The sequence below is a fragment of the Sorex fumeus genome, unplaced genomic scaffold, assembly GCF_029834395.1.
Source record: "Sorex fumeus unplaced genomic scaffold, SorFum_2.1 ptg000034l, whole genome shotgun sequence".
Lineage (NCBI taxonomy): Eukaryota > Metazoa > Chordata > Mammalia > Eulipotyphla > Soricidae > Sorex > Sorex fumeus.
In genome coordinates, this window is record NW_026606091.1 from 11,217,033 (window position 1) to 11,228,016 (window position 10,984).

The 10,984-nt window shown below is 39.1% G+C and overlaps 1 protein-coding gene across 1 annotated transcript; it reads right to left on the reverse strand.

The window, feature by feature from the left end:
• Positions 1-7,525: 7,525 nt before the first annotated feature.
• On the reverse strand, positions 7,526-8,098 carry IFNB1 (interferon beta 1). Its single transcript, XM_056117380.1, has one exon. It carries the CDS (start codon positions 8,096-8,098, stop codon positions 7,526-7,528), a length of 573 nt encoding a protein of 190 aa, XP_055973355.1.
• Between the last annotated feature and the right edge of the window lie 2,886 nt (positions 8,099-10,984).

Consider the following 10,984-nt stretch of genomic DNA (forward strand, 5'->3'; position numbering starts at 1 on the left):
CAATATCAGAGTTTGACTATTTTAAACTAACTATCCTAGGAGACTTCAGACAATTAAAGGAATGTTTAAAAGGCAATGATTAACATTGAGAAAAATATAATAAATTTATAAAATTGTGCAGATCTTGGGCCACAGGGATAGTAGAGGTAGAGCAGGTAGGGCACTTGTCTTGCACATAGCTAAACCGGGTTCAATCTTTTGTATCCCATATGGTCCCTGAGCCTGCCAGGAGTGATCCCTGAGTGCAGAACCAGGAATAAGCCCTGAACACAGCTGGATCTGACCCCCAAACAAAAACCAACTCCAAAACTGCTCATTGTTAGGCTCAACAAGCAGCAATGCAACAGACTTGGAGACAATACCTGTTGTAGGCAAGGCCTGGTTCTGGGTCCATCAACTTATGACCATAGTATTCACTGCTTACCCTCTCTGTAAGTCTTCACAGAGAAGTTCATAAAGATTAGGACCTCGCTTTGTGGGACAAATCTCAAGTGTACCAAACTCAACCTGGACTGCTGCTGGACTTCACCAGAAAGCAAAAAAGGTAACTCTGACAGGTCCTTGTCATGGGAGGGACTCCTCAGTAATAAAAAAAAAACCCTACTTCATAATGATTATCTTCTCTGAATAATAAAAAAAAACTATTTAAAAAAGACTTTAAAACTCCATGTAGTTATTTACTATCCATGTATCTTCTTTGTCAAAGTAGCTGTTTAAATCTATAATCCATTTTAATTAGATTCATTATGTTCTTACTATTCAATTTTGAGCATAATTAAAAATATATCCCAGATATAAGTAATTTATCAGTTATGTGATTTTAAAACATTTTTCTAGGGTTCTCTATGATTCATGGGATTCCTTTTATTTATTTATTTATTTTTATTGAATCGCCAGGCTGGAGCGATAGCACAGCGGTAAGGTGTTTTCCTTGCAAGCAGTGGCGCCGAGCTGGGTTCGATTCCTCCTCCCCTCTCGAAGAGCCCGGCAAGCTACCTAGAGTATCTCGCCCACACAGCAAATCCTGGCAAGCTACCCGTGACATATTCAATATGCCAAACACAGTAACAACAAGTCTCACAATGGAGACATTACTGGGCCCGTTCAAGCAAAAATTGATGAACAACAGGAGGACAGTGATACAGTGCTACATTGAATCACCACGAACTACAGTTAACAAGTCTTTCATGTTTGAGTTTCAGTCATTGTTATCAATGATCAAACACCCATCTCTCCACCAGTGTACATTTTCCACCACCAATGTCTCCAGTATCCCTTACCCCACTCCTCTCCCTTTGCCTCTGTGGCAGACAATTTCCTTCTTATTCTATCTACTTATGGGAATTATGGTTTGCAATACAGATAATAAGTCCATCATTTTTGGTCTTTATCCACTTTCAGCACACATCTCTCATCCTGAGCAATCCTTCCAACCATCATTGATTTAGTGATCCCTTCTCTATCCCAACTGCCTTCTTCTCCAGCTCATAAGGCAGGCATCCAACCATGGAGCAATATTCCTGGTCCTTGTCTCTACTGTTCTTGGGAGCTAGTCTCATATTATATTTTATATTCCACAAGTGAGTGCAGTCATTCGTTGTCTGTCCCACTCTTTCTGACTCATTTCACTTTGCATGATACTCTACATGTCCATTTATAAGCAAATTTCATGATTTCATTTTTCTAATGAAAAATGCCAAGACTCAGAGACTATAAAATCCAGATCCCGGAACCACGCGGCCGCAGTCGCGACTGCGCGACATCTTATCAGAACTTTTTTTTATGACATCTTATTGTCTCTTTCCTACTTTGGACAAACTTGCAGGCTATTGAATGTAGCCTGCCCACAGGGCAGAGTCTGGCAAACTCCCCGTGGCCTACCAAATATGCCAAATACCAGTAACAATGATGGGTCTCATTCTCCTAAAGAGCCTTGAATATAATCTCAGGGCTAGGATGAAAGAGACGTTACTGGGGCCTGCTCGAGGCAATCGAATTTTTCTAATAGCTGCATAGTATTCCATTGTGTAGATGTACCAATTTTTTTTAATAAATTGTCTGTTCTCAGGTACTCGGGTTGTTTCCAGAGTCTGGCTATTGTGAACAGTGCTGCAATGAACATACAGGTGCAGATGTCATTTCTCCTGTGCTTTTTCGCACCCTCGGGATATATTTCCAGAATTGGTATTGCTGGGTCATATAGAAGCTCAATTTTTATCTAGTTTTTTAAGGATTGCCCATATTGTTTTTCAAAAACGCTGGACCAGACAGCATTCCCACCAACAATGAAAGAGAGTCCCTTTCTCCCCACATCTGTGCCAGCACTGGTTGATCTTATTCTTTTTGGTGTGTGCCAGTCTCCGTAGTGTGAGATGATATCTTATGGATGTTTTGATTTGCATCTCCCTGATGATGGGCTGGAGTGATAGCACAGTGGTAGGGCGTTTGCCTTGCATGCAGCCAGCCCAGTCGAGCCGGGTTTCATTCCTCTGCCCTTCTCAGCGAGGCCAACAAGCTACCGAGAGTATCTCGCCTGCACGGCAAAGCCTGGCAAGCTATCCATGAAGTATTCAATATGCCAAACACAGTAACAACAAGCCTCAAAATGGAGACGTTACTGGGTCTGCTTGAGCAAATCGATGAATAACGGGAGAACAGTGCTACAGTGCTACAGTTCTCCCTGATGATTAGTGATGTAGAGCATTTTTTCATGTGTCTTTTGACCATTTTTATTTCTTTTTTGAGGAAACTTCTGAAATTCTGTTCATTTCTTCTCCCCATCTTTTGGTGGGGTTAAAGGGATTTTTCTTCTACACTTCAATTAATGTCTTGAGTATCCTGGATGTTAACCCCTTATTTGATGGCTATTGGGTAAGTATTTTTCCCATTATGTGGGCCTTTTCTGTATTTTAGTCACTGTTTCTTTTGAGGTGCAGAAGCTTCTTAATTTAATGTAGTCCCATTTGTTTATGTTTGTTTCCACTTGGTTGGTCAGTGGCGTTTCATCCTTAAAGATGCCTTTCGCTTCAATGTTATGGATGGTCCTGCCTACATTTTCTTCTATGTACCTTATGGTTTCATGTCTGATATTGAGGTCTTTAATCCACGTTTGTCTAACTTTTGTGCCTGGTGTTAGACAGAGGTCAAGAGTTCATTTTTTTTGCAGGTAGCTGTCAGTTTTCCAGCAGCACTTGTTGAAGAGGCTCTCCTTGTTCCACTTCACATTTCTTGCTCCTTTATCAAAGATTAAATGATCACATATTTGAGGGTCTGTGATAGAATATTCAACTCTCTGCGGGTCTGCTTCTAGTCCTATACCATGCTGTGTTAATTACTACTGTTTAGTATTATAGTTTGAAGTTGGAGATGGTGATATACCCATTTTCTTTTTCCCAAGGATTGTTTTAGCTATTCGTGGGGGGGGGGGGGGTATTGTTCCATATAAATTTCAGGACTGTTTTGTCTATTTCCTTGAAGAATGTCATGGGTATCCTTATAGGGACCACATTAAATCTGTATAACGCTTTGAGGAGTATTGCCATGTTAAACCTCCTGATCCATGAGCAGGGTATGTATCTCCATTTCTGTGTCTCAGATATCTCAGGTACTGAACCACTTTAACTATTTGGCTTAGAGAATATGGTAGGTAGCTCAGGCCCAGTGCTGACAGATTTTTTTTTTGCCTTTTTGGCTTTTTGGCTCACACTCGACCATGCACAGGGGTTACTCCTGGCTTTGTACTAAGTAATTACTCCTGGTTGTGCTCAGGGGACCATATGGGATGCTGGGAATCAAACCCAGATCAGCTGTGTGCAAGGCAAACGCCCTACCCACTGTACTATCTCTCTAGCCCCCTTTTTCTTTTCTTTTTTAAAAACTGAATCACCATGGGATACACAGTTACAAAGTTGTTCATGACTGGGGTTCATTCATATAGTGTTTCAACACCCATCGCACCCCTCCCTTCACCAGTGTGCATTTACCACCCCCAATGTCCCCAGTTTCCCTCCCACCACTCCTTGTCCCTACCTGTCTCTATACTTCTCTCTCTCTCTCTCTCTCTCTCTCTCTCTCTCCCTCTCTCTCTCTCTCTCTCCCTATCTCAATCTCACTCTTGCTCTCTTGCTTTCCTTTTGGGCAATGCAGGTACTGAAAGCTTATCATGTATATCCCTTGACCTTCTTTCAGCACTCAGTTTTGTCCAGAGTGACCATTTCCAGTTCTCCTCATCATAGAGGTCTCTTCTCTGTCCTAACTGCCCTCCCCACCCTGAACTTGTGGCAAGCTTTCAAAGATATGCCAGTCCTCCTGGCCCTCCTTTCTACTGTCCTTGGGTGTTAGTATCCTAAACAGTCTTTTTTTATATCCCCAAAATTAGTGCAATCAGTATATAAGTATATATCTGTCCCTCTCCTTCTTACTCATTTCACTCAGAATAATACTCTCCATGTCCATTCATTTACAAGCAAATTTCATGACTTCATTCTTCCTAACAGTTGCATAGTATTACATTGTGTAGATGTGCCATCGTCTCTTTATCCAGTTGTATGTTCTCAGGCACTTGAGTTGTTTCCAAATTCTGGCTATTGTGAACAGTGCTGCAATGAACATAGAAGTGCAGATAGCTTTTCTGCAGTGTGTTTTTGGGTGCCTAGATTACATTCCCAGGAATGGTGATGCTGAGTCATATGAAGCACAATTCCTAGGTTTTTGAGTAATTCTCATACTGTTCAACCAAAAAGGTTGAACCAGTCAGCATTCCCACCAACAATGAATCAGAGTCCTTTCCTCCTCACATCTGTGCCAGCCAGTGCCCCAGTTTTCCCAGCACTACTTGCTGAAGGGGCCCCCTCCCCCCTCTGTGGCAGGCACTTTCCCTCTTACACTCTCTCTCCTTTTGGGTGTTATGGTTTATAATAGAGGTAGTAAGTGGCCATCATATTTGGTCCATAGTGTACTTTCAGCACGCATCTCCCATCCAGAGCGAGCCCTCCAGGCATCATTTACTTAGTGGTTCCTTCTCTAAGGAACCACTTAGAACAAGTCTCCAGCTAAGACTTGTTTTAAGGAGAGCTTGACTAACTTGGAACTTGTAGGCAACTAAGGGTGATTTAAGGGTGAAACTTTTTGGTTCCACAACCAGTGTGTTACTTGCATTTAGTCAGAAGAGGGAGCCCTGGAGTTCATTGCCTGCAGAACCAATAAAGACTTTCCAAAACTCGAATAAAAGGCATTTTTCTCCTCAAGGTTGAATCTCATAAGGAGATCTCAGATACCTATACCGCTCTAAGAAAAGAACTAAGTATAAATAAAATCTCTTGTAATTATATTCTCCTTACTTGTTTTGCTATAGCTAGATGGCCTTGGAGACTTTTCTCTAAATGTCTTTTTTATTTTTTTAAATTATTGAGTCACCATAAGATAGAGTTACAGACTTACAGACTTACAAATTTTCATGATTACATTTCAGACATTCAATGATTGAGCACCCATTTCTCCATCAGTACCTATTCTCCACCACCAATGTTCCCAGTATCCCTCCCCCATCCCTTCCCACCTCCTGTCTCTGTGGCAGGCACATTCCCTCTTACTCGCCTTTTGGGTTAAACCTCTTTGAGATGAGTTTCTTATTGTAAAATAGCAGTAATGCCTTCCTGAGGGCTACTTCAAAAGAAGTCTAAAAGAGATTATGGCCATGAGAGTTCAACGCAGTGCCTGGGGAGCAGCTCCCAGGAGAAGAGCATTCACAACAATCCATTTAGTACTAAATGCAAATCCTGTCATGCTGACCAGGTGCCCAAGGAACTCCCCAAGAAAACTTTCTTTTGGCTGCACTTGCGGCTGTGCAACATCTCATACTTTACACCACAGATGTACCAAGAGTAGTACACCACATTTGATGAAGTTTAAAGAAGAAGACAAACAAACTCAGGGGGAATATATACTCAGGGAGGAGATATATAAATATATATTTATATATAAATAAATATGTAAAAATATATAATATTTTATATTATATTTATAATATATAATATTTATATAAATATATATATTCCCCCGAGATTGGTTGACTTCTTTCTACTATATACACACACATACACACACACACACACGCACACACACACAGACGGCTCAACCTTTAACAACATGTTATTAATCTCTTAATGGCTCCTGGGTGAAATATAACAATCTTCTCACACTTTCCTCTAAGAAAACGTTTTTGGATCATTTTTAGCAGATTATTCATACCAAGCAATACAAAATAAATTATTTTGTTTCTGCTTTGGAGGTAGGTTTTGGAATTCAGGTGGAAACATTCGAAATATGGTGGTGGGAAGGTGTAATGGTGGTAGGATTGGTACTTGAATATTAAATAAATAAATTATTGTGAACAGCTTTATAAAAATCATAAAAATTGATAAAAATTAAATTAAATTTAAAAAGAAAACTCTCTTTGCCCAAGGTAAACCCTGGGAAATCTAGCACCTTTATACCCACCTAGAATTTACCTACTATACTCCTATGCTTCCTAGTTCTTTGCTAGTTTTGACACTGGACTTATTGATGGCCCTATCTTGGATTTGGCTTTAGAGTGCGAAAGACTTCAGAGACACTCAGCAGCAGAAAAAAAGAATTTACCTTGTAATTCTATGTGAACAGAACAAGAGGGACCAGGAACAGTTTTAATTTGGGGGCAGCAAGGGCAGGGAGAAAAATCTACTCGGCTGTCAGGATTTTTTCTTCCACTATAAGCAGAGACCCCAGCTCTTAGAGACCACACATCTTGACTATGCCACTTAACTTAAAACAATGTAACTGCTACTGAGCCATGCCAGAAAGGTGCCTGAAACTCCTCCAGCTGAGATTTGGGGTTGGGTGCCACATAAGTATTTTAAAATTTGTAGGTTGGAGTCGGAAGCATTACCCAGGCAATAGGGAAGTATTTAAGGTGAACAGAAGAGCTGAAAAATTTCTCTGGCGATCAGACAAGATAGTCAAAATCATTTTTTAGAAAACCTGGGACACACAGTAGAAGCAATGAGAACCCCAGGTTCTAGATCCTGATCCACCTGCCTGCCTCTTGCATTTTCATTCTGAAGACAATCGGCCCCATTCTCTCTTTTGGGAGAGTCCCATCCCCTCACCACTTACCATGCGTAATTTCATGTGGATTCCTTGGATTTTAAATTCCTGACGGCAGGGTCAGAAACTATATTTCTTTTCGGGCACACTTTTTTAGAAAGAGGAGCTAGCCGGTGGCCTGTAATTTTTAGTATGAGTAGTTATAAAATAAGCTAAGACCCAAACTGCCATGTGGAATTTCACTTCATAAACTATTTATTTTATAATATAGAATCTTAAATAAATAAAATAGTAAAAAAATAAGTTAGAATATTTAAAGTCTTTAACTGTCCTTTCAAATGAAGCACATTCAAATCTAAAAAAGTCTCTGCTGGTTGAAGAATGACTGAAATCCTTGTCAGTGTTGTTCTGTCCATTCCCAGAGAGATAGGCAACAAGATCTTCAGTCTGGGAGGTAATTTGTAAGTCTGTTCAGGAAGAAAAAGTTCCTGAAGATTTCTGTTTTGACTATTACCCAGGCACAGCTACTATATCCATTGGCCTTTAGGTACTTCAGGAGCCTTGAGTAATATTTCTTCAGACGTGAAATAGTCCTGTTACACCTGATGACATCTTCTTTCTTTCTTTCCTCTTCCTTTCTTTCCTTCAGGGTGGTCTCCAGATAGTCCATCTGCTGTTGGAGTTCTAAGAAGAGTTTCTCAGTGATGCTCTCATTCCAGAAGGTATGAGAGAAATTTCTGCTGAATATTCCAAAGATCTGCTGAAGCATCACGTAGGTGACCAGTAGGATGTCTTCCTTCTGGAGGAGCTGAGGTTGTTTGATCTCCTCTGGGATGGTGATGTTGATCCTCTGCAGGAGACATTCTGTAAGGGTTCCATTCAACTCATTCAGCATCCTCTGACAGGCCAAATTGCTGCTTCTTTGTCTGGATCGAAGCAAGTGATAGCTCATAGAAAAAGCTGTGGCGGAGAAGCACAACAGGAGAGCAATTTGGAAGATACACCTGTTGGCCATGATGAAAACAGGAACAAGTGGAGTCTACCACTACCTAGGTAGTGAAGACTTCAAGAGTTGGCAGCAAGAATGTCTTTCCTCCATGAGAATGGGTTATTTATATGGGAAGGTCCTTTCTGTCTCAGAGGAATTTCCCACTTTCACTTCTTTGTTTCAGTTTTCCTATGTCATTAAGTCTAAAATTCTTTTTCCCTTCAAGCTCCTATTCTATTTTACACATATTAAAAAGGAAATATATAAGAATTTATAATATTTATAAAAATTCCCTGAAGTATTAAATACCAAAGAAAATAATAAGCTCAAACATTTATAATTGTTACAAAGTAATAACTATTATGGGGCTTTTTACTTAGCAAATCTTCTTTTTCTTAGTATGGAAGGTATTTTTATTTTGGGTCTTTTTAAAATGATTTTTTCTTTATAAAAATAAAATTAACAGGGGCTAGAGCAATAACACAGCCGGTAGGGCATTTGCCTTGCACGCAGCCAACCCGGGTTCGATTCCCAGCATCCCATATGGTCGCCCGAGCACTGTCAGGAGTAATTCCTGAGTGCAGAGCCAGAAGTAACCCCTGAGCATAGCCAGGTGTGACCCAAAAGAAGCAAAAAATTGAAATTTACTGTTCCATTAAGCAAGCCCAACTACCCAGAATAGAGTTGAAAGCTAGAGATTAAGCAATAATTCTATGCAGATCGAGTGTTCATTGATATGTATGTGACATGCACAAAAACTCACCATTACCTTTTTTTGTGACTATTAATTGCAAACATATTTTTACTTTATGCATACTTTTACCAAATAAAAATGTCTGCTATTTCAATTTCATGCAAATAAATTCTGCAAACTGAAAGAAAATTTAGATGAAAAACGAGAGAAAAAAAATCAGGGCATGAAACAGTTATCTCAGTATTTCTAAGGCCATTTTTTGGTTAGAGCACAAAACTTATTTTCATTTGAGAGAAATGAGTAAAAGCCAAATCATGATTTTTATATTTGCTTATATAAGCATAAAACCTATATATTTTCATTTTATTTTATCTATTTTAGGGTCACTCCCATTAGTGCTCAGGGACTAGTCTTGACTCAGTGCTCAGGAGTATACTAGGGTTCAAACTCAGGTCTCTTACATGCAAAGTCTGTACATTGCTTATTGAGCTAGCTCTCTTGGCTCCTAATAGATTTTTTTTAAGTTTTAATACAAAAATAAGTCATAAGAGACCTGAGAGAGATAGTACAGTGAATTAGGTGTTTACCCTGCATGCAGTTGATCCTCTCTGCAATGGATCACTTTGCAGATGTGATCTGCACTTCCCAGAATGCCACCAGGACTGGTCTCTGACCCAAGAATAGCTCTTGAGCACTGTGACCCCAAAGCTCCCTTCCTTTCACAAAAGTTAAATATTTTTATTTCCCTGCTGCTGTTACTGACAATAATCAAGATCTGTAAAAGGTAAAAGTATCCAAGAACAGAAGTTGTGGTATATATACAAAATATACTTCTCACTTGTAAGGAAAGATTGAAATTTTGCATGTTCCTACAACATGAGTTGAACTAGAGGGTGTTGCATTAAGCAAAATAAGTCAGCAGGAAAAGAAAAATTCTGGATTATTTTACTCATATGTAGTATCTAAATAAATAAAGTAAGGGAACAGACAATATCAATAGAAACAAACTCTTAAATTTTGATAACAGAACTGATACCAAGGGTAGGATGGATCACATTACTATAGGAGGGTCAACATTATTGGCAGACATGGAGTGATAATATTATCCACCTAAAGATTGTGAACATTCACACTTTTTTTAGTTTGTTTTCTTTAGGGGTGGGGGAGCATACCCAGCTGTGTTCATGGCTTACTTCTGGCTCAACACTCAGGGATCACTCCTGGTATGCTCAAGGAGCAATATGCAGTGTCAGGGATGGAACCTGGGTAAGTTGCTTGCAAAACAAGCACCTTAACTTCTGTACTATCACTTCAGACCCTGAACATTTATATATTTGCAACCCAATGTTATCTCAATTAAAAATGAACTAAAAATATTTTAAACAGTTACTTCTTTAAAATTAGAAAACTATTTCAAATCATTTATATTTCACTCACATGTGAAATTTTAAGATATTTGCTAATTGTTTTTCCTATTTCTGATTTCAAAAGATTTTGAAAAAAATGTCCACATCCTCCTTCTCAGCTCTGTGTTTTATTAGTGTAAATAATCAGTTACATTTCTTGCTTGAAGGATCCACCAGTACTATTCAATTTAAGATTGTCAGTCGAAGTATAGTCAGAAATTATCCTAAATAATTGGGAAAAAATTTTTAAGTAAATGAAGCTTCTTTTTTTAATATGCAAATAGCATATTTACCATAATTCAGACTAATTTCAGAAGTCGATTAAATATTGATTAAAATTTTTAAAAAAGAAATGCTTTTCTGTTTCCAGTTTTTAACTATCTTTCATGCTGAGTTTACTGAACCCTCCACTAAAACAAAGCATGAGCTACTAAAAATAGTAATAATCTCCCAAATCATACGGTTTAGTGATGGGAAGAATATTAAAGAAGTCCAGAAAGCACAACACAATGGTGGCAAGTGTTTAGAGATGTTCATGACATTGTAGATTCCTACAATATAAGGACATGATGACATACTATAGTAGAAGAGTCCGGAGAAGACAGCCCTGCGCTAGTGACACTATCACTGAAGTCAGAAGTTGTTCAGATGAGACTGTGCAAAGGCCCTGACTGTGTAAGGATGTGTAATTAGGGCAAAGGCCTGGAGAGAAGGCCATTGTCCCTTTTAAGTCTAAAGTAGTAAGAGAATAATAAATCTGAGATGAGGCCAGATGGTCAGTGGGAGATGGCACAGGAATTATTAGGCTGTGTT

Excerpts from the sequence above, each read along its gene's own strand:
- IFNB1 (XM_056117380.1), bottom strand. The coding sequence starts at position 8,098 with ATGGCCAACAGGTGTATCTTCCAAATTGCTCTCCTGTTGTGCTTCTCC.